This window comes from Symphalangus syndactylus, chromosome 18 (assembly GCF_028878055.3).
Source record: "Symphalangus syndactylus isolate Jambi chromosome 18, NHGRI_mSymSyn1-v2.1_pri, whole genome shotgun sequence".
Classification (NCBI taxonomy): Eukaryota; Metazoa; Chordata; class Mammalia; order Primates; family Hylobatidae; genus Symphalangus; species Symphalangus syndactylus.
In genome coordinates, this window is record NC_072440.2 from 57,382,157 (window position 1) to 57,404,624 (window position 22,468).

Consider the following 22,468-nt stretch of genomic DNA (forward strand, 5'->3'; position numbering starts at 1 on the left):
TGTTAGTGGCTGGAGAGAACAGGGAGAGGAATGGGAACGGTTGTTTTGAGGAGTTTTTGCTGCAAAAGGAAGTAGAAAAAATGGGATGGTAGCTAGCAGAGACATTGGGTCAAGAGGGTGTTTAGGATAGGAGGATTAGCAGGATGCTTGCTGAACCCAGCTGTGGAGAGTGAAGATAAGGCAGAATTGAGGAGTCACTGGAGCGGTGGCCTTGGTAGGCAAGCAGGTGGGATGGAGCTGCAGGCTGGGCAGGTTCCAGACAGGAGCACAGGCGCCGTGTCTGTAGCTGATTTGGGGGTGCAGATGCTGCCAGCAGACAAGTGTGCCACTGGGAAATGAGGTTAGTCTGAGAGTGGAGGGGGCACAGAAGGGTGTCCTCCTTGGGAAAACGAGGTGTGAGGCAGTCCTCTAGGTTGGACTCTCCCAGGGCTGTGGTTGTTAGAGTAAAGGGAAAGGGTCACATGGCTGGGTGTTTCTCCAGGGTTTCTGCATGCTGAGGAGGCTGTAACCAGACATCTGGTCTTGTCCAGGGAGAGTGTCAGAGGCATGTGGGGCTGAATGCAAGGGGCTGGCCATCATAATTAGGGACACAGTGAAACAACAGCCGTGTGGCATCGTGAGTGGAGTTGAAGGCTTGTTGGAGCCAGGATCTCAGTAATGAGCTGTAGCAAGGGATTAAAACAAATCATTCCCAGACCCTGTTACCACCCACTTCCTATTTTTTTTCTAATTCTTTAAATAAAATTGGCAATACTAATTTGCACTTACTAAACTTGAAAATTGTAGTGCAGTGTGCCACTGGTAATTGTCAGATGATCCAATAAGTGGCTAAGTAAATGGCATGATCTGTAGCACAGTATGTATACATGTTTTCTTCACACGTGCCTCCTCGGCCTCCTGGGGATCATTCCCAGTCACAAGCACAGTCCCTGCGGCATGGGCATGGGCTGGAGGGTGGCTGCAGGAGGCATGCAATCACTCTGTCCCATGTGTGGCTGTTGGTCTGCTAGGATCGTGGCTACGTTGAGGAGCTGATCTCGCTGTTGGAGGCGGCCCTGGGTCTGGAGCGGGCCCACATGGGCATGTTCACAGAGCTAGCCATCCTCTACTCCAAATTCAAGCCACAGAAGATGCTGGAGCATCTGGAGCTTTTCTGGTCCCGTGTCAACATCCCAAAGGTACCGTGTGCTCCTTGCAGTCTGGCAGCCATGGCCACGTGCAGCACAAGCCGACCCTGGCCTCCTTGTCCAGGTGCTGAGGGCTGCAGAGCAGGCACATCTGTGGGCTGAGCTGGTGTTCCTCTATGACAAGTACGAGGAGTATGACAATGCTGTGCTCACCATGATGAGCCACCCCACTGAGGCCTGGAAGGAGGGTCAGTTCAAGGACATCATTACCAAGGTAAGAGGGGATACAGAGCACTGGCTCCTGCCAGCCTCTGCCAGGCCCTATTCTGGGTGCAGGGGAATTGGCAGGTGGGAGTGAAATGAGTGCCAGCATGCCCCCATGCTGTGTGTGTGTTCAATTGTATGAGTCCACCACCCTCTGGGCAGATGGTAGTAATGCCATCTTTAAAGGGAACTGACACTTAAGAAGGGCAGGTGACCCATCTAGCGATGCACAGCTGAGCTGTGGGCGGGGTCAGGCCAGCATGCAGCCGTGTCCCTGTGGCCCTGTGGCCCTGCCTGCCCGTCTCTCCCACCATACCACACCCTCATGGCTAGGCCTCAGTTCGTTCTTCCTTCTGCCCTGTCAGCTCAGGGCTCCCACCCCCACTTCCTGTGATTATTTTTCACCATCGGACCTTTTTTTTTTTTCTTTTAGTTCATGTCTCTCCCCAGCACCAGCGGCCTTACCTGTCTAAGAGTGGGCCTCCATCCTGTAGCCTGACTGGGCTAAACCAGGACCCGAGTTCCTCTGCCATCAGCCACACTGTTGGGTGGTGTCGGGTTTGGGTGCCATGGTCAAGTGAGCCTTTGTTATTTTGTTTCTGGTCTCTTAGAGAATTCAGCCTCAGCACCCACCCCTCTCCAGCTCTGTATGTGAGTTTGGTGAAGGGGCTGGAATTCTTTATCCTCAGCCCACATCCCTTTGCATTGGGTATCTGCGCTTTGTGCCATGGTCTTTGGGTAACTAACTTGTCACAGTCCGCTTGTGACTAGAGTGGCACAGCAGTGAGCTGTGGCCTCGCTCATGCACCTTCTTTTCCACATGCGGCTACTGAGGGTGGGTGTGAGTGGCACGTGTGCTGCTGGGTGAGGCCTTCAGCCCCTGCCTTTCCTGGGAACTATTTGAAGGACCCCAGTATTGAGCACCAGGCCACAAGCCCAAGCATCTTGTTGGAGGACATCCATGTTACTGGGCATGGTGGTACGTGAAGGTGGGGGCCTTTGATGGGGCGTCCCACCCTGAGCAGAGTCTGCAGGTTGCTGGAGGGAGTGCGGCCAGGTCATACCTTAACTGTGGCCTGGCACACGTGGCTGCTGCCTTGTAGATTTGTCTGTGTGCTGGAAAATCCATACTTGATCAATCCTGTGTGTATTTTATTCACATTGTAACTCCTCTGATATAAGGGTGTTTTTAAAAATCGCTGAGCCATGGTGGAAGTGGCCATGCTTTTGTTTCTTAGTGGCATATGAAATAATAGCAGGACAGCTGAGACTTGCTGTGTGGGAGAGCAGCATCTCTCATCTGGTGCCTGCAGGGCTGATGGCTGAGTCCAGTTCCTTGTGTGACTCATGATGCTTCTACTACACCCTGCCGTTTGGGAGACAGACACTGTCAGCTCAGGTGTGAAGGGGGCAGGAGGATACTCGCCAGTGCAGGGGTCCAATCAGATGTATGACATCCAATCTGTATTTGGGGCACATGATAGCAGGAATCCACTTAGCCATAGGGCTGGGCCAGCAGCAGCCTGAGCAGGGGGGCTTGCTAACTCAGACAGGGGGGCACCCCAGCTCAGCCATTCACTGTCTGTCTCCATGTGGGCTAGGGGTTTCACCACTGTGAACCTTGTTATCCCATCCATACAACGGACATCCTGTTTCCTCCCGACCAAGTGGTCCATGGCAGGTGCCTGGCATCCGATAGGCGCTTCTTTCAGGTCGTGCAGCACAGCACGCCAGCCAGCTACTCTGGAGCTTGTGACGGAATCTCAGCTTCAGTTTTCTCTTCTTTTTTTGTTTTACTATTTTTTTTTTGAAACGGAGTCTCTGTCACTCAGGCTGGAGTGCAGTGGCATGATCTCGGCTCACTGCAACCTCCGCCTCCCAGCCTCAAGCGATTCTCCTGCCGCAGCCTCCAGAGTAGCTGGGATTACAGGTGCCCGCCACCATGCCTGGCTCATTTTTGTATTTTTAATAGATACAGGGTTTCACCATGTTGGGCAGGCTGGTCTCAAACTCCTGACCTCAGGTGATCTTGAGAGGTGAAGCCAGCTGGACTTCCTGGGTAGGGTGGGGACCTGGAGAACTTTTGTGTCTAGCTAAAGGATTGTAAGTACACCAATCAGCACTCTGTGTCTAGCTAAAGGATTGTAAATGCACCAATCAGCACTCTGTAAAAACATACCAATCAGTACTCTGTAAAAACATACCAATCAGCACTCTGTAAAATGGAGCAATCAGCACTCTGTAAAATGGACCAATTAGCTCTCTGTAAAATGGACCAATCAGCAGGATGTGAGCGGGGCCAAATAAGGGAATAAAAGCTGGCCACCCGAGCCAGTAGCGGCAACCTCCTGGGGTCATTTTCCAGACTATAGAAGCTTTGTTCTTTTGCTCTTCACAATCAATCTTGCTGCTGCTCACTCATTGAGTCTGCACTACATTTAAGAGCTGTAACACTCACTGCGAAGGTCTGGGGCTTCACTTGTGAAGTCAGCCAGGTCACGAACCCACCAGAAGGAAGAAACTCACACCTCTGAACATCTGAAGGAACAAACTCTGGACACAACATCTTTAAGAGCTGTAACACTCACTGCGAGGGTCTGCGGCTTCATTCTTGAAGTCAGTGAGACCAAGAACCCACCGGAAGGAATAAATTCTAGACACAATTCTCCCGCCGTGGCCTCCCAAAGTGCTGGGATTACAGGCGTGAGCCACCACACCCGGCCTTCAGTTTTCCCTTCTATAAAACAGGGATACTACCATGTTTTCTGGGGCGCTGGCTGTCCTTGCTGACCGTGCTAGTGGGCAGGGGCCTGCTAGTGCTCCATGTCCTGGCACGTGGCTGGTGGACTCACCCCACCCTGTCTTTCAGCTTGGATCTGGAGGATGCTCCAGAGGGGCCCCTTGCTCTATTCCTCCTGTAGTGCAGAGGGCTCCAGATCCCAGCAGCTTAGCCCAACAGAGATGTGTGTCCCCGCAGGCCTCAGCACCAGAGGAACTGGGTAGGAACATGGCAGTTGTACTCCACCTTAAACGGCATTCCGGCCATGCTGCATGGACCTGTTGAAAGGGCCAAGAGTGCACATGGTACCAGGTGTCCCGCAAGGGAAGCTAGGACTGCTGGTGCCCCACTTCAAGTCTCTCCACTTGCGTGATGCCTGCAAGAGCTTCAGTGAAATAGGCTTGTCCTTGGATGGTTCCTCTCCTTCACGGGAGGCCTGAGGAGGCTTGTGGTTGGTGGGGAAGCAGGTGGGGCTTTGAGGAGGTGATTCGCCACAGAAGATGAACTTGAGTCCCTACCCTTCTCTTCAGCCCCACATTACATCCTGACTGCCCTCTGCTTCTTCAATGTCTAGTTGAGGTCCCCATGTCCTGGGCCTGCTGCTGCTGAGTAAAGGGCCAGCCTGGAAGGCTGACAGGTCCTAGAGCTCCAATATGAGCGGACCCACAGTGGCCTGTGGCAGAGTCTGGGGGCCCACCAGTGCCGTAGGTGAAGCTTTGTGATGGGGCCAGGTCACTGTTCTGTTCTGCATCCATGGTGGCGGGTACTAGGGACCCTGCTGCCTGTCTGGGTCAGAATCTCTGGTAACAGTGGGTGCTCTAGCGCAAAAGGGAAAAAGAAGGAGAAAGAAGACACACTGAAGTGGTCAGTAAGCCATATAGTGGGGCCATTAGACCCCTTTTAGTCAGAAGACCCCATCGGGCCCCACATTTTTGCCAAGTCACCCAAACCCAGCAGTGCTGGAGGCTCCAATGGTGATTACTCTGGGATCCCAACATGGCTTTAGCTCCAGCTGTGCCCTGTGCACACCCTGGGACCCTCACACTCACGCAGACATATTCATCACCACTGGCTTGGTTCATGCCCATCTGGCTTGCATGCTCCTTGAACAGAGCTGTGTCCAGGCCCTGGACATCGATGCCACAGTCAGCAAGCCACCAAATGACATCGCCAGGGCCGGGCGCGGTGGCTCACACCTGTAATCCCAGCACTTTGGGAGGCCAAGGCGGGTGGATCCCGGGCGCGGTGGCTCACGCCTGTAATCCCAGCACTTTGGGAGGCTGAGGTGGGCAGATCACGAGATCAGGAGATCGAGACCATCCTGGCTAACACGGTGAAACCCCGTCTCTACTAAAAATACAAAAAATTAGCCAGGCGTGGTGGTGGGCACCTGTAGTCCCAGCTACTCAGGAGGCTGAGGCAGGAGAATGGCATGAACCCGGGAGGCGGACCTTGCAGTGAGCCGAGATCATGCCACTGCACTCCAGCCTGGGTGACAGAGCGAGACTCCGTCTCAAAAAAAAAAAAAAAAATGACATCGCCCAGCAAGAGAATGGTGGCAGACCAGTAGGGAAAGTGCTAAGAGACACAGCAGCCTGGCCAAATCTTGAGACCCAGGAGCACAGGCACAGGGTCCACCCAGAGTGGTCCACTCTCTGCGTGGGCAGGCCTTTGGGTTTCACCCAGGGTCTGAGCACCACAGTGTTTCAGCTCAAAAGCTCTGGTGATGTCACAGGGCATGCTGTCCACTTGGTTATGGCTCAGGCTGAGGCCGCGAAGGCTGGGGTAATCTTGCTTGGATGGAAACATACTGTGTTGTTTGGTTTTGCTGTGGGGCTTCATTCTGGCTGATTACACTTCATTCATTCATTCAGCAGATACTGGGTGATTGTGGACCCTGCATCAGATACTGGTGTAGGTGCTGGGTTGAGACAGGAAACCCTGAGGCTGGCCTCTTAAGAAAAATGCTCGGTGTGTCAGTGCTGGGGGACAAAATACCTCAGGGATGGGAGGAGGCACCTTCACAGGCCATTGAGTCTTATAGGGGGTAGTCATGGCAGGCCTCAGTAGTAAAGTACCATTTGAGCAAAAACTGGAAGGAGCCCTGGGATATGTGGAGACAGGGGCAGGGACTGACCCTCAGCTTTGCTCACCACAGGTTGCCAACGTCGAGCTCTGTTACAGAGCCCTGCAGTTCTATTTGGATTACAAACCACTGCTCATCAATGACCTGCTGCTGGTGCTGTCACCCCGGCTGGACCACACCCGGACAGTCAGTTTCTTTTCAAAGGTGAGTCAGCCAAAACCCCAGATAGAAGAGTGTATTGGGCTAGCTCTAACAAAGTCATCTGAATGATAGCACCTTTATAAAGAGTTTTTGAAATGCATCCCAGCTGACTTGAAGATTCACCAGTGTATCAAACTGTTTTAGGTTTCAGATACAGGAATACCTCTCGTATCATGCTTCATTTTATTGTGCTTCTCAAAATCTGTGTTTTTTAAAAGATTAGAGTTTTGTGGCCGAGTGCAGAGGCTCACGCCTGTAATCCCAGCACTTTGGGAGGCCGAGGCAGGCGGATCACGAGGTCAGGAGATCGAGACCACCCTGGCTAACACAGTGAAACCCTGTCTCTACTAAAACTACAAAAATTAGCTGGGCATGGTGGCGGGCACCTGTAGTCCCAGCTACTTGGGAGGCTGAGGCAGGAGAATGGCGTGAACCCGGGAGGCGGAGCTAGCAGTGAGCCAAGATCGTGCCACTGCACTCCAGCCTGGGTGACAGTGTGAGACTCTGTCTCAAAAGAAAACAAACAAAAAAAAGACTGGAGGTTTGTAACCCTGCATTGAGAAAGTCGATCAGCACCATTTTTCCAACAGCATGTGCTCACTTCGTGTCTCTGTGTCACATTTTAGGATTTCTCACAATAGTTCAAATTTTGTCATTATGTATGCTATGGTGATCTGTGATCAGTGATCTATTCTTTTTTTTTTGAGACAGTCTTGCTCTGTTGCCCAGGTGGGAGTGCAGTGGCATGGTCATAGCCCACTGCAATCTTGAACTCCTGGCCTCAAGCAATCTTCCCACCTTGGCCTCCTCCAGTGCTGGGATTATAGGCTTGAGCCAGTGCACACAACCAGCAGTCTTTGATGTTACTATTGTAATTGTTTTGGGATGCCACAAATCATGCCCCTATAAGAAGGGAAACTTAATGGATAAATGTTGTAGGTGTTCTGACTGCTCCGCTGACTGGCTGTGCCCTGGTCCCTCTTCCTTTCCTTGGGCCTCCCTATTCCCTGAGACACAACAACATTGAAATTAGGCTAATTAATGGCCGGGAATGGTGGCTTATGCCTGTAATCCCAACACTTTGGGAGGCCAAGGTGGGTAGATGACCAAGGCAGGCAGATCACCCGAGGTCAGGAGTTCAAGACTAGCCTGGCCAACATGGTGAAACCCCGTCTCTACTAAAAATACAAAAATTAGCCAGACGTGGTGACAGGCACCTGTAGTCCCAGCTACTTGGGAGGCTGAGGCAGGAGAATCGTTTGAACCCAGGAGGTTGCAGTGAGCCGAGATCATCACAGCACTCCAGCCTGGGCAACAGAGAGAGAGACTCCATCTCAAAAAAAATAATAAATTATTGTGCATTTCAAAATAGCTAAAGGAGATTTGAAATGTTCCCAACACAAAGAAATGATAAATGCTTGAGGTGATGGACATCCTAATTACCCTGATTTGATCATTCCACATGTGTATATGTATCAAAATATTACATATGCCCAATAAATATGCACAACTATCACGTATCAATAAGAAGTTGGAAATAAGTAAAGACACCAGTATATACGGAAAATATCCATATATTAACAGGAATTTGGAAGAAGTGGATTCCAACCCTCATGGATGACTTTGGGGGTTCAGGACTTCAGTGGAGAAAGTCACTGCAGATGTGGGGGAAACAGCAGGAGAACTAGAATTAGAAGTGGAGCCTGAAGAAGGGGCTGAATTGCTGCAATCTTAGGATCCAACTTGAACAGATGAGGAGCTGCTTCTTAGGGATGAGCAAAGAAAGTGGTTTCTTAAGATAGAATCTACTCCTGGGGCAGATGCTGTGAACATTGTTGAAATGACTACAAGGGATTTAGAATAGTGCATAAACCTAGTTGATAAAGCGGCAGCAAGGTTGGAGAGGACTGAGACCAATTTTGAAAAATGTTCTACTGTGAGTACAGTACTATCAAAGAGCATTGCATGCTGCACAGCAGTCTTTTCGTTTGTTTTGTTGATTTTGTTTTATGCAACACAAGTCCAGAGTGGTCTTACATAAAGGGAAGAGTCAGTCAGTGAGGCAAACCTCATTGATGTCTTATTTTAAGAAATTTTGCCAGCCGAGCGCAGTGGCTCACGCCTGTAATCCCAGCGCTTTGGGAGGCCGAGGCGTGTGGATCATGAGGTCAGGAGGTTGAGACTAGCCTGACCAACGTGGTGAAACTCTGTCTCTACTAAAAATACAAAAATTAGCCAGGCGTGGTGGGTGCGCACCTGTAATCCCAGATATTCAGGAGGCCGAGGCAGGAGAATCGCTTGAACCCAGGAGGCAGAGATTGCAGTGAGCCAAGATCGTGCCACTGCACTCCAGCCTGGGCGACAGAGCGAGACTCCATCTCCCCCCCAAAAAAAAGAAGGAAAGAAAGAAATTGCTGGCTGGGCACAGTGGCTCACGCCTGTAATCCTAGCACTTTGGCAGGCAGATGTGGGCAGATCACCTGAGTTCAGGAGTTCAAGACCAGCTTGGCCAACATGGTGACACCCTGTGTCTACTAAAAATACAAAAATTAGCTGGGCATGGTGGTGGGCATCTATAATCCCAGCTACTTGGGAGGCTGAGGCAGGAGAATCACTTGGACCTGGTGGGCAGAGGTTGCAGTGAGCTGAGATTGGACCACTTCACTCTAGCCTGAGTGAAAGAGCAAAACTCTGTCTCAGAAAAAAAGGGGCCGGGCGCGGTGGCTCACACCTGTAATCCCAACATTTGGGAGGCCGAGGTGGGTGGATCACAAGGTCAGGAGTTCGAGACCAGCCTGGCCAATATGGTGAAACCCCATCTCTACTAAAAATACAAAAATTAGCCAGGTGTGATGGCAGGTGCCTGGTCCCAGCTACTCGGGAGGCTGAGGCAGGAGAATTGATTGCTTGAACCTGGGAGGCAGAGGATGCGGTGAGCCGAGATCACGGCACTGCACTCCAGTGTGGGCGACAGAGCAAGACTATCTCAAAAAAAAAAAAAAAAGAAAAATTGCCACAGCCTCTCCAGCCTTCAACAGCCACCACTTGGATGAATCAGCAGCCATCAACATTGAGGCAAGACCCTCCCCAGCAAAAGGATTACAACTCACTGAAGGCTTAGATGATTGATAGCATTCTTTAGCACTAAAATATTTTTAATTAAGGTGTGTACTCTGTTTTTGTAGACATAATGCTGTTACACACTTAACAGGCTACAACATAGTATAAACATTAATTAATACGACTCATTTTATTGCAATATTCACTTTATTGTGGTGGTCTGGAACCAAACCCCAGTGTCTCTAAGGTGTGAATGTCTGTGGTGACATTGGCATCCACTGAATCGCCCAGACAGTCTTCTTTGTGTGAGTATAGGTCTTTTGGTTCTAGGTGTCCAGAAGGTGCCCTTGGCTCCAGAGCTGGACCACTCAAATGGATGGCACACACGTGTGCCCACCTGTGCCCCTGCCTAGTGTCCCCATAACAAGCTTGGCCAAGTGCCTTGACGGTTCCCCCAACTTGTCAGGCAGGTCAGCTGTCCCTGGTGAAGCCTTACCTGCAGTCAGTCCAGAGCCACAACAACAAGAGTGTGAATGAGGCACTCAACCACCTGCTGACAGAGGAGGAGGACTATCAGGTGGGTGTGCAGGAGGGAGCCCTGTCCTGGGTGGGCTGGGCTCCTCCCCTGCAACTGCCATTCTGTTCTCAAAGCAGGCTGCCTTTGCACAGGAGGGTGTGCAGGCCCCACAGGACACCAGTGGATATATGGGTAGGGGCCTTTCTAAGGCTGTGCTGATAGCAACAGCCATCAAGTAACACAAGGTGCCTGCTCCATGTGTAGGCAGCCCATGTCACAGTGTCCCGTCCCTCACAGAAAGGCTGTCTTCCTAGGGCTTAAGGGCATCTATCGATGCCTATGACAACTTTGACAACATCAGCCTGGCTCAGCGGCTGGAGAAGCATCAGCTGATGGAGTTCAGGCGCATTGCAGCCTATCTGTACAAGGGCAATAACTGGTGGGCCCAGAGCGTGGAGCTCTGCAAGAAGGATCATCTCTACAAGGTTGGTGGCCTGGGCTCCTGTTTCCTCCCACCTTCCTGCCTTGGTGTGCTTCCTGATGGCTTTGGGGGTCACACCCCTTCCCTCTTGTTCCTGAGACCTGGCTCTGAGCTTCACCAGGGGATCCTAATGGTGGGTGGGGGGATTAGTATTAATGGGAGACCATATTTAGAACATAGGGTAAGAATTGGGAGTGAGCTAGCACCCCTTAAAAACTGTTTAGATTGAAAGACTTGTAGAGTTTTATGGAGTTGATTCTTTTCGCAGCAGTTATGTGTGAGTTTCACTCTACCAAAACACAGTGTGGCAAGATTCACTTCTTGGCACCTACTTTACTTCCTATCAAGATTTGGGAACTTACCCGTAATCCCAGCACTTTGGGAGGCCGAGGTGGGCAGATCATTTGAGGTCAGGAGTTCAAGACCAGCCTGGCCAATATGGTGAAACCCTATCTCTACTGAAAATACAAAAGTTAGCCGGGTGTAGTGGTGCACTCCTGCAATCCCAGCTACTTGGGAGTCTGAGACAGGAGAATCACTTGAACCCAGGAGGCAGAGGTTGCAGTGAGCAGAGATCGCGCCACTCCACTCCATCCTGAGTGACAGAGTGAGACTCTGTCTCGGAAAAAAATAAAAGGAAAAAAATAAATAAATCACATTCAAAACATTTGTTTCAAAGCTGGGTATGGTCATGTGCACCTGTAGTCCCAGCTGCTTTAGAGGCTGAGGTGGGAGGATCACTTGAGAGGAAAAAGAAACAGTGTGTTTTTTCTGCTGGTGAGAGGTTTCTTAGTATCATTCTCAGACCGGGATCTGGGCATCTGCTAGACAGGTTGGGCTGCCTGGAGGGACCCCCAAGACCCTGAAGGCATTAACATCCTCTGCTTGGCCTGGACATCTCCCCGCAGGGGTGAGGCGGAGTTGTACAAGAGGGCCCTTGTCGGTGCTGTGTGACACAGCTGAGCCAATTCCCAATGGCTCCTTGTGCCCAGAGACTCTGGACTTGACCTGAGGGTGTTACTTATGGAGTTGGCTTTCGGCATTCCTGAGTATCTTCACAGGACACATGGACACCTGCCACTTCCTGTCCAGCACAGGGGCCTCATACTCATGGCTCCTAGGCTGTGGCTGTTGGCTCAGACTCCGTGGAGGCCTGTGATCCCTGCATCAGTGTTGCATTGAGTTTCACCCTAAGTTGTCACCTCCAGTGTTTTGGACTGTTCCGTGACATCTCCTAGCCCTTGGTGACAGTGGTTGTGGTCCTTCCTGAGGTGCCCACAGGGCCCCTGCAGAGGGAATGGAGAGGAAAAGCTGCTGAGGCTCTGAGACCACACCTGGAGGTCTCTGGACCTGGCTGCTGGAAGGAGGCAGCTGGGCTCAGATGCACCTGAGGGAAGGCTGCCCTTGGCTGGCTGATCACAGCCACTCTGTCCTACCCATGTGGTCCCTGTCAGGGGCTTAAACACACAGCCTCCTCAACACTCAGGCAGTGATGAGTGAGCAGGGCCGTCAGTGCTGCCAGAGGCCCACTGGCCTTGCCAGCCACCCACTCTGAGCCACGTGGGCCCAGAAGAGAGTCCAGAGGACAAAGCCACAGATAGAAAGTGGCCGAGCACAGGGCCGGGCGCGGTGGCTCACGCCTGTAATCCCAGCACTTTGGGAGGCCAAGGCGGGCAGATCACAGGGTCAGGAGATCGAGGTCATCCTGGCTAACACGGTGAAACCCCATCTCTACTAAAAATACAAAAAATTAGCCGGGCGTGGTGGCAGGATCCTGTAGTCCCAGCCACTCAGGAGGCTGAGGCAGGAGAATGGCATGAACCCGGGAGGCAGAGCTTGCAGTGAGCAGAGATCACGCCACTGCACTCCAACCTGAGCGACAGAGCGAGACTCCGTCTCAAGTAAAACAAACAAAAAAAAGAAAGTGGCCGAGCACGCTTCCCCCAGAACAGTGGCTGTCAGCCAGGAGTGACTATGGCCCCAGGGAATATTTGGTTGTCACAGCTTAGGGTGTGGTGCTATGTATAGGAGGTAGAGGCAGGGATGGGGTCCACAAGCCCCAATGCACAGGCAGCTCCCCAGACCTCCCAAGGTCAGCACTGCCACTGGAGGAGCCTGCCCTGAGGCCAGAGCTGAAGCCTCCTGGAGTCTTTCTGGAGGGGTGGCCAGGTCACAGCGTGTCCACTGAGGGTGAAGCCAGCTAGCAACAGAAAAATGTATTTCCAGATGACAGAAGTAGGATTTAAATGAAAGCTCGGTCAGTGGGGTCCTCCTACACACACCAGTGAAGAGTGGGGGCCTGCGGAAGTACAGGTGTAGACTGGAGAGCTGGACACAGGGACGGGGACCAGGATCAAGCCGCCCTGAGAGTGGCATGGGCCAGGGAGGTAATGAGAGAGGAGGGTGTGGGAGAGCCTGACTTGAGCTGGGCTCCAGGCCACAAGAGCAGGACACTGACTGGGAGCTTCCTGGGGGCTGCTTCTACTGGAAGTCCTCTGGGAAGCCAGTGAGACAGTCCCCAAGGCCCACAGAGGAGGAACAGAGCAGGGCCCACTTTAAGCACATGTGGAAGACAAGTCAGCAAGGGTAGGCTGGGCCGGTGGAGGGCACGGCAGGGAGACAGATGAGCGGGCATCACAGGTCCTCAAAGCGGAGATCCAAAGGCACCTGGAGCTCTCACCCGAGGGTGAGAATCCTGGTGCCTTTGTAGGAACAGTGTGGGGCAGGAGGCAGCGCTCGGTGAGCAGCATGCCGGAAGAAGAGACTTCTTTCCAGAGCCGGCTCAGCACATCGGGTCCATGCAGATGTTGGCACCGGGCGTCCTCAGGGGTCTCCCAAATGGAACTCAGAGGTGTGTGCTGCAGGTGATGGCAGGCATGCGGAGCTGGGACCGCCACAGGGTATCCCTGGAGAGCACAGGTCACAGTCAGTGGGTCATGGCCAACTCCAGGTGGAGTGGCCCTGGGCAAGTGACTACATCTGGGTCTGAGGTTCCTGGTCTCTGAAAAGGGTACTAATAGACCCTGCCATTGAGGGAATCAGGTGATCCAGCGACTGCTGTGGAGCTAGAAAATAGAGAATGGCCACAGAAAGTGCAGGCTTCCTCAGGACTGGTCAGGTGCAGGTGTTATTTTGTCAATGATACTGTCTTAGACAAATACATTTGCAAGGATGAAAACAGCAGTTAGGGGTTTTTGAGCCACTTGAAAGAAAAGCACATTGCTGTTTCTAGAGCAGTAGCCGTACCCCTCCTAACTGCTCTCCTGGTGTCACATGCTTCATGGACCTGAGTGCAGCACCTCTGCAGCACCCCCGCAACCCCCAAACCCCCATCAGTGCCTTCCTCAGAGCAGCCTGTGCACACCCTCTGCCTTCGGGGCCAGAGTTCCTGTCTCCCAGGGCACCTGCGCCTCTGTGAGCCACCTGTCCCCTCTACCCCCGGAGGTGGTATCTGCGTTTCACCAGTGGGCAGCAGGGCATAGGGAATGGCTCAGCCATGGGTCCAGACTTGCTCCACAGCGCAGGAAGGCCTTGGTGGAGCCTAGTGCCACTCCCTGCCCTCCGGCCCAGCTGCTACAGGCACAAGGCCTCTGCCTGCAGGATGCCCAAGCAAGCATTTGCCTTGGCTGCAGGATGCCATGCAGCATGCCGCAGAGTCGCGGGATGCTGAACTGGCCCAGAAGTTGCTGCAGTGGTTCCTGGAGGAAGGCAAGAGGGAGTGCTTCGCAGCCTCTCTTTTCACCTGCTATGACCTGCTTCGCCCAGACATGGTGCTTGAACTGGCTTGGAGGCACAACCTCATGGACTTGGCCATGCCCTACTTCATCCAGGTGATGAGGGAATACCTGAGCAAGGTAGGTGCCGGGCCGGCTGCAGCTCCTTGGCCCCTGTGTGGCACAACCCACCCCTGTCAGTGACTCTGGCCACAGGTCTTAAGGGTGGGCCCCTTTGAGGCCAACCCAGATTCCCCAGCCAGCCCTGGCTGCCTTCAGGAGTGGCTGCTTTCCATCATGCTCAAGTGGTTTTCTGCCCAACATTAAGCCCCTCCAGAAAATCATTATGGGGAGTGCCCACCGGCAGCAGCCCTCCTGCAGACTCCGGCTGGGCAGCTGTCCCAGTGTGCACACTGCTGGGAGCACAACAGGCATGCTCATCCCCAGCCCTGGACTTCATCAGGGTGACAGTGAGGTGGCTGGCAATCCCAGCTCCCTGAGGAGCTCCCAGTGGCATCTGGGGGTGCAGCTGTTAGCATACGGTTGGTGGCAGCTGGCTTTTGCTGAACACATAGTAGGAGTATTCACAGATGCACTGAATGCTTCTAACAGCTATAGGGAGGATGACTCTCTGCCTCATTGAAGTGACAGTACCTGATTGTAAAACTCTCCCTGGGTGTTGAAGTCCTAGGAGTCCCTGCTGGGATCTAGCTTTAGCCACTGTCCAGAGACCTGTGTCAGCAGTGTCATCTGGTACAGTTTGTTGTTTCTAACACTGGAAAAGCCACTTCCAGTAGCATCTACTTGCCTATCTAACCTTCAAGCCAGATGGAGACCCTCAGAAGGCACTCATGCTGAAGCATTACTCAGTGGAGCAAGGGAAGGGAGGGGCCTCCCAGGTGAGTGGGAGGTAGGAAGGAAACAGGAAGGTGGGCTCATGCTGCCAGCTTTAGCCTGGAGGGCTGCCTGCCGCCTGCAGAGCCTCCAGGGGGCTGCCCAGCCCCTGATAAAGGCCATCCCAGAGGCCATTCAAGGCCATTGCCCTCCTGTAGGACAGTGTGACCCCATCCCATCTGCACAGCACGCCTGAGTGAGACTCCCTGATGACTCTCGAGGGGTGGGGAGGAAGGGACAGCCCTGGCCACGTGGCCTGAGATGCGTGGGCTGCCAGGGGACATGGACTGGTTGGATTGACAAGGGCCCTGTTTCCCCAACCACAGTGGATGGCAGCTCCCTACAGGCGGCATGTGTGGTATGTGGTTTGTGGTATGCAGTGTGTGGTGTGCAGTGTCTGGTGCGTGCCTGTGGAAGCTGCTGTCACCATGATGAGCGGGTTTTCCCATCCCTCGGGTGTCTTTCCTGAAAGTAGTCTGTTCTGAGAACCAGCACAAGGAAAGAAGAAAGTGTTTGAATCTCTTCCTGGCAGTAGAGGCCCGTGGGTTAGTGTCAGAGGAACTCAGGCTCACCAGGCCCTAGGGATGTCATTGCTGTGGGGGTCAAAGTGCTATTGTGGGGATCCCCCAGGACTTTGAGGCACACATTCCCTTTCTGTTGTGGATGATGGAGTTAGCCACTATCGCGTTGGTCCACACTGTGGCTGCACAGCCTTGGCCCAGGGTTCCCAGACTCCACTGGCCCTGGGAAGTGGTGGCTGCTGCAGCACCTTCTCTGCTGCCACCCACCTATTCCTGCTGGGGCAGATGAGGCGCCTGTCATGGGGAGAGTTCAAGGAGAGGAGGGGGCTGGCAAGGGGTTTCCCAGTCAGTGTCATGGGGGTGTGAGCTGATTGTCAGCTTGAGCTGGGGCCCAGCTGACTCCACACAGCAGTGCTGGGAGAATGAGGGCATGGACAAAAAGCACAGTCCCTTCCTGGTGGACAACTGGGTCCGGGGCCTCGTGGCTCACCTGGGAAGCTTGAGGACCATCCCTCTGAGATGCCCCCAGCGCTTTCCCAGTGTAGGGAGGGTACAGGCCTAGCTCAGCCCTCACCCTAGGTGTCAGCAAGTGTGCCCCCTGCTCCCTCCTCATTTCTCAGCCCCCCAGGCCCCAGCTCATGGGGGCACATTCTTATTTCTCTTTCTTACTCAGTGTGTTTGTGAGGGGATCCTAGCTGCATAGTTGCTGCCACCCCTCTAGTGCAGTGCTGCTGCCTTGCTCTCTGACAGTGGGTGGGGTCGGTGCCCGGTGAAGCCTCAGGGAAGAATGAGGAGGCAGTTTGTCCTCAGTGCTTCTCAGGTGAAGTGTCTAGGTGCCAGGTGACTTGTCTCTCAGAGCCACATGATCTCTCTGCTGGTTTGGAGGGGCAGGCAAACTAGACTGGCTGGAGTCAGAGCAGGCAGTGTTCCCTGCATATGGCCCCAGCCCTGCAGGTCGGTAAATGGCAGTGTCCCTGTATCCAGAGGAGGACTTGGCCCCCCATGAGCAGGCCACACCCACAGCCTGTAACAACTGACTGCCCCAGTGCCCACTGGGAAGCTCTGGGGGCCCCACCTGGCACTCCGTCTCAGCCCAGCTACTGAGGCTTCACCTCTCCATGCCTTGCTGCATTCTAAAAGTGCATGTGGTGTGGGCTGAGCCACTCCACATCTGCCCATGTGCACCTCCTCCACTGTCATTCTCCTGGAGGCCCTGTGTCCCGACCTTGCACTCCACTTTCACCTAGAGGCTGGACTGCACTCTGTCAAGCGGGTGCTCACATGCTTTCGCCTCCTTGCAGGTGGACAAACTGGATGCCTTGGAGAGTCTGAGCAAGCAAGAGGAGCATGTGACAGAGCCTGCCCCTTTCATGTGTGGTAGGTGGCACCTGTAGCCCCCAACCCCCTGGGGAGGGAGCAGGGAGGGAGGCAAAGTCCCACTGCCCTTTCCTGGCTGGGCTTTGGATGGGGATGGGAATAGATGGGTGGGGGCTGGAAGGATCCCAGTGGCTGCTGGGTGTGGAGAAGTGTACATCCAGGAATGTTGGCACGGCCACTGTCCTCCCTGCTGTAAGGGTGCCTGCCTTCTGATAGGGGTGCCTGCCTAGCCGTGAACTACTGCTGTGTCCTGCTGGGCCTGGCCCCTGGGCAGCAAGGCTGCTGCTGGTGTGTGCTGGGAGGGGCTTTGCACCTGAGAACTTGCCCAGGGCAGCCTGGCTGTCGAGCAGACTGGAGAGGCTGTGGGGTGCTTGGACACTGCAGGGCCAACACAGGCCTGAGGGTGTGGTGTGAGTGTGCAGCACGGCGGCAGGTCTCCAGCCTCCTGCTGAGTGTGTCCTTCCACCATTAATGCCATTCTGTTTTTTTAGATTTTGATGGGCATGAATGAGACCCAGCTGATTGCACTAAGTAAGTGTCCCATTTGGAGACTAGCCAGGCCAGCTTCTCTGGCTGACCCCACACTCCTTGCCTCTGGGTGCCTGCTCTCTTGGTGCCTCAGCGTCTGGGTGGTAAGGGCTGGTCCTATAGACCCTGCTCCCTGAGCCCCGGGCTACTCAGGGGCAGCCAGGAGAGGACCCCCATGGGCAGGAAGAGCTCTGCTCATTGTGGGCTTCCCCCTCTACAGGCCAGCAGCTGATGCTGACAGCAGGCCCTGCTGTGGGCCCAGCCCCTGCCAGCTTCCCCTGTGGATATGCCTCTGCTTCCAACTTCGCCAGCCTCCAATGTACAACTTCTGCGTGTAGTGGGCGCTGTCACCACCCACCCTACCTGCAGAGTTACTAACTTCTCCAAGGAGCGTGTCACTCCAGCAGAACAGGGGACACATGGGAGGCAGGGACACCTGGACAATATTTATTTTTGCTGAAACCCAATGATGGCAACCTCTGAGCCATCCTAGAGCCTGGGGAGGCCAGGGTAGAGGCTGACGGCGAAGACCAGCTTTAGCCGACAACAGGGACTGGACTGTGGGCCCTCCTGCTGGAGCCAGGCATTCCTCCTGGGCGCCCCCCACTGGCTGGAGCTGCCCCCTCCAGGCCAGTTTGAAGACTACATGAACACGTCTTGTTTGGAGGTACCGGACCTCATAACAGGACTGAGCCTCTTGGCAATCATAAATATTAAAGTCGGTTTATCCAGGCAAAGGTGCTCTACTTGGTGCTGGTGTGGGTAGGAGGGACAGGGGCCAGTTTCCTCGGCCCCGCAGTCCATTAAAGATTTGCTGGGTCCTCCTTGGGGGTGTGGGACCTCTGTTGCCCAGAGAAGCTGCCTAGGAGAATACAGCCGCTTGCATTTGTGGTCTTTCCTGACCTTGTTCGCTGAGCGCGGAAACTCTACATCCGGGAAAGGTGTGGGTGGGAACCGGCAGGTAAGGCCCGGCCCGTGGCCGCTGCGGGAGGGGGGCCCGGCGGCGTAGCCCCTTCTCACCGGCCACCCGCCTCCCGCCTCCTGCCTCCAGGTTCGATACGTTAGAGTTCCTCAGGGACTGGGCTAGCCCCACGTGTTTTCGGGGAGGGTGTGCCCCTGGCCTCCGGGATCCCCGGGGATCCCGCCGCTCTCGGCAGTCGCGCAGACCCGAGGCCCGCTATCCCGCGGCGCGGCACACCGTGTACCTTGACCCACTGCTCGTGGCCAGGCCACGGCTCCGCCTCCCGCAGCCCCGCCCCCGACCCGCCCCGCCGCTCGTGGTCGCCCAGGGACTCGGCCTCGGCCATTGGCTGCGCTTTGGCCCCGCCCCTACGCCTGCCTCGGCGCGCCCCGCCCAGGCCTCAGTTTCCCGGCCCGCACGGGGCGGGCTGGGGGCGGGGCCCGGCTCGGACCACGCGGGGCGGGACCTGGAGCTGACGCGGCCGCCCCGCCCCCGGGACCATAACCGGCCGCCGCCGCCACCGCGGACCGAGCGCGGAGTTCAGGAGGCTCGGACCCGAAGCCGCCACAGGGCGCCCCGCCTCCCGCCCGCCATGCCCGCGCCCCGCGCCCCGCGCGCTCTGGCGGCCGCCGCACCCGCGTCCGGGAAGGCCAAGCTGACGCACCCGGGGAAGGCGATCTTGGCAGGTGGGCCCCTCCGGGACGCAGACCCCTCTCCCGCCGCGCTTCCGGGTGGGCCCGGGACGCTGAGGCCCCGCCCAACTTCCGGGTTGGGCCGTGGGTTGGGGAGTCGTGGGGGCGCGGTCCTGGTCCCCACCCGGCGCGCTGGGACTCGCCCGCCTGCCGCCTGTCACCCCTGCGCCTCGCCGGGACAACAGGGTGAGGGCATGGGGGCGTGGGACCCCAGTCCAGGTTCCCCGCGGCACTGGCGCGGCGGCCGCGCGGGGCAAAGTCCGGGACGGGGGAGGGGCCCGAGCGCCAGCGGCCGGGCGGGGGTCTCAGGAGTCGGTTCCCGGTCCTTGCAGGCGGCCTGGCGGGTGGCATCGAGATCTGCATCACCTTCCCCACCGAGTACGTGAAGACGCAGCTGCAGCTGGACGAGCGCTCGCACCAGCCGCGGTACCGGGGCATCGGTGAGGACGGGGAGGCCGCGGCGCCGCGGGGGGCGGGTACCCAGGGCGGCGGCACCGAGGGCCGTGGGGTCCTGACCGCCCCCTCCCCCAGGGGACTGCGTGCGGCAGACGGTCCGCAGCCATGGCGTCCTGGGCCTGTACCGCGGCCTTAGCTCCCTACTCTACGGCTCCATCCCCAAGGCGGCCGTCAGGTGAGGCCCGGCCCGGGGCTGCTGCGGGAGGGGGGCTCGGCCGCGGCAGCCCCTCTCACCCGCCTCCCGCCTCCAGGTTTGGAATGTTCGAGTTCCTCAGCAACCACATGCGGGATGCCCAGGGACGGCTGGACAGCACGCGTGGGCTGCTGTGCGGCCTGGGCGCTGGCGTGGCCGAGGCCGTGGTGGTCGTGTGCCCCATGGAGACCATCAAGGTGGGGAAGGTCCTGGCGAGGACCCCGGACACGCAGGGAGTACGGAGACGGGCGGCCCCGCTGGCCCGGTGCTCCCGGGGCAACCGGCAAGCTGGGGAGGGTCTCCTGGACGCAAGGGAAGGCCGGCGGGGTGACCGCGGGGCCCTGGGGCAGGGCGCCTGCCACGAAGGGCCACCCGTGGAGGCTGAGTCTGTGCTAAAGGCAGCCTTAAAGTCTTTAAAAAATACTTTTATAAAGCAGAAAACAAAATGACACGTTCACTGCCAAAACTGGAAAAGAGCAGCAAACATAAAGGGAGAGGCTGCTCACAGGGCTGCCCTGTGTCCCAGAGCATGGTCCGTGTGGGCTGCCCTGTGTTCCGGGGCATGGTCTGTGTGGGCGGCCCAGGGCGGCCTTGGCTGCATTGCTTCCTGGGGAAGAGCTGCAGCCCCAAGTTCCCTCCACCCTGGATGGGCCCTGGGCCTGTCAGCTAGCCAGGACCCACCCAGGTGGCAGCCGAGAACCTGCGTCTTTGCTTCTCTCAGGTGAAGTTCATCCACGACCAGACCTCTCCAAACCCCAAATACAGAGGATTCTTCCACGGGGTTAGGGAGATTGTGAGGGAACAAGGTGAGCCACTCGACCTTCCTGATAGGGCTCAGGGACCTGGGCCAGGGTGGGAAGGGCCTGCACCTCCCGTCCTGCCTTGGGCTTTGTGCAACACCCACCCCACACACACACCAATTCCCAGCCGGGGCCTGAGAGGCTGCAGGGTAACCCCGTGCCTGCCTTCCCCCAGGGCTGAAGGGGACTTACCAGGGCCTCACAGCTACCGTCCTGAAGCAGGGCTCGAACCAGGCCATCCGCTTCTTTGTCATGACCTCCCTGCGCAACTGGTACCGAGGTGTGTCTGCACCACAGGGCCCCGTCTCTGCACACAGCCAGCTCCTCTCCTCCCCTCTCCTTGGGGCCACCCCTGGGCAGCGGGCACCCACCTTTTGAGGTGCTGATCCAGGCTCCTCCCAGCACCCTTTGACCACACCTCACCCTTCCTATATCCAGGGGACAACCCCAACAAGCCCATGAACCCTCTGATCACTGGGGTCTTCGGAGCTATTGCAGGCGCAGCCAGTGTCTTTGGAAACACTCCTCTGGATGTGATTAAGACCCGGATGCAGGTCGGGGGGCCGGGAAGGGGAGGGGAAGGGGGGACCAGGCCAGAGCTAGCTGCTGAGTCCCTGCCTGCTGGTGTCCCCCGCAGGGCCTGGAGGCGCACAAATACCGGAACACGTGGGACTGTGGCTTGCAGATCCTGAGGAAGGAGGGGCTCAAGGCGTGAGTGGGGGAGGGGCAGGGCTATTGTCCCCACCTCAGACCTTTCCCGGCCTACCTGGCCTGCCCAGCCGTCCCCTTCAGGCCTCTGTGCCTCTCACTTCAGTATCTGGGGATTGCCCTGTGCAGGGACACTGTGCTGACCTGCCTTCCTCTCCCCACCCCTTCTTTCACCCAGATTCTACAAGGGCACTGTCCCCCGCCTGGGCCGGGTCTGCCTGGATGTGGCCATAGTGTTTATCATCTATGATGAAGTGGTGAAGCTGCTCAACAAAGTGTGGAAGACGGACTAAGCCTAGAGAGGCCGCAAGGGGACCGCCCCAGGCACCTCCAGAGTGCCCTGCTACCTTTGTCTCACATGATTCCAGTGCAGTAGTGCCAAAAGGCCCCTTCCCACATCCCTCGAGCTCTGTAGCCTGGTCTGTGCATTGTGGCTGTCAAATCCATGTGTCCCCCCTGTGGTCTGTGTGTGACACCACCAGTGTCCCAGTGTCTGGCCCAGCCATGGCTGGGTGTGCATCTGGCCTATGACCCTGTACCCACTTGTCCATGTGCTTACTGTGAGCCCTGTGCCTGTGTTTCATGTTCTGTGTCATGTGACCCTGTGCCCCGCCTCCCGGGGTGCCCGTGTGGCCTGGGTCCTCGGCCCTGTAGCCCTGGCCCGGTCCCAGTCCGGTGCCTTCCACCCTGCCCTGGCCTACCACAGCTGCCTCCGGGCCTCGGCCTGGCTTCACCGCATTCCAGGGGCTGCAGCCCCCTGCTTCTCCTGCCATTGGCCTTAACTGGCCCTCGGGCCCTCCCTCCGCCCGGGACAGGGTGGCATCCACCACTCTCAGGACCACCCTGCCAAGGCAGAATAAACCGGATCCTGTTGCAGCCTCCTGTCCTGTGTTCATCCCTGTATGGACCCATCTGTGCATGGGCACTGGTGGCTGTGCCTCTGCAGGGGACCAGGCCACCCCCATCTGAGGACACTGCAGTAGGGGGACAGGGAAAGCCTAGTGTCCACCCAGGGCAGAGCAGCTGTGGCCAGGCCTGAGAAGGATCTGGTGTTGGCTCCCTGAGAAGCCCAGCGCCAGGCCAAGAAGGATCTGGGCTGCACCCTGGCCT

At 56.2% G+C, this 22,468-nt stretch overlaps 2 protein-coding genes across 8 annotated transcripts in view; both read left to right on the top strand.

Moving 5' to 3' along the window:
* CLTCL1 (clathrin heavy chain like 1) overlaps positions 1 to 18,285 on the top strand; it is a 111,956-nt gene extending 93,671 nt beyond the window's left edge. The window contains exons 25-33 of one of the 4 annotated variants that reach the window (XM_055253583.2): positions 1,011 to 1,178; positions 1,252 to 1,401; positions 6,329 to 6,460; positions 9,984 to 10,094; positions 10,349 to 10,519; positions 14,148 to 14,369; positions 16,945 to 17,020; positions 17,512 to 17,551; positions 17,769 to 17,908. In XM_055253583.2, the coding sequence (XP_055109558.2) occupies positions 1,011 to 1,178; positions 1,252 to 1,401; positions 6,329 to 6,460; positions 9,984 to 10,094; positions 10,349 to 10,519; positions 14,148 to 14,369; positions 16,945 to 17,020; positions 17,512 to 17,531 (1,050 nt within the window). In that variant the 3' untranslated portion in view covers positions 17,532 to 17,551; positions 17,769 to 17,908. The other 3 variants (XM_055253582.2, XM_063623338.1, XM_063623340.1) reach the window with 3 other exon arrangements.
* A 630-nt stretch (positions 18,286 to 18,915) lies between these two features.
* On the top strand, positions 18,916 to 22,234 carry SLC25A1 (solute carrier family 25 member 1). Of its 4 annotated transcripts, none has more exons than XM_055253651.2 (9): positions 18,916 to 19,387; positions 19,534 to 19,641; positions 19,733 to 19,832; positions 19,909 to 20,047; positions 20,572 to 20,656; positions 20,826 to 20,930; positions 21,089 to 21,204; positions 21,288 to 21,361; positions 21,537 to 22,234. In XM_055253651.2, the coding sequence occupies exons 1-9, from the start codon at positions 19,102 to 19,104 to the stop codon at positions 21,649 to 21,651; spliced, it is 1,128 nt and encodes a 375-aa protein (XP_055109626.2). In that variant the 5' UTR covers positions 18,916 to 19,101; the 3' UTR covers positions 21,652 to 22,234. The 4 variants fall into 4 exon arrangements, with proteins under 4 accessions (XP_055109626.2, XP_055109624.1, XP_055109625.1 ...); XM_055253649.2 differs by having other exon boundaries at positions 18,925 to 19,195; XM_055253650.2 differs by lacking the exon at positions 19,733 to 19,832 and having other exon boundaries at positions 18,930 to 19,387.
* The last annotated feature ends 234 nt before the right edge of the window (positions 22,235 to 22,468 follow it).

Coding starts and splice junctions, on each gene's coding strand:
- SLC25A1 (XM_055253651.2), top strand. CDS start 19,102: ATGCCCGCGCCCCGCGCCCCGCGCGCTCTGGCGGCCGCCGCACCCGCG. Junction 20,657..20,825: donor GGAGATTGTGAGGGAACAAG/GTGAGCCACTCG, acceptor GCCTTCCCCCAG/GGCTGAAGGGGACTTACCAG. Junction 21,362..21,536: donor AGGAAGGAGGGGCTCAAGGC/GTGAGTGGGGGA, acceptor TCTTTCACCCAG/ATTCTACAAGGGCACTGTCC.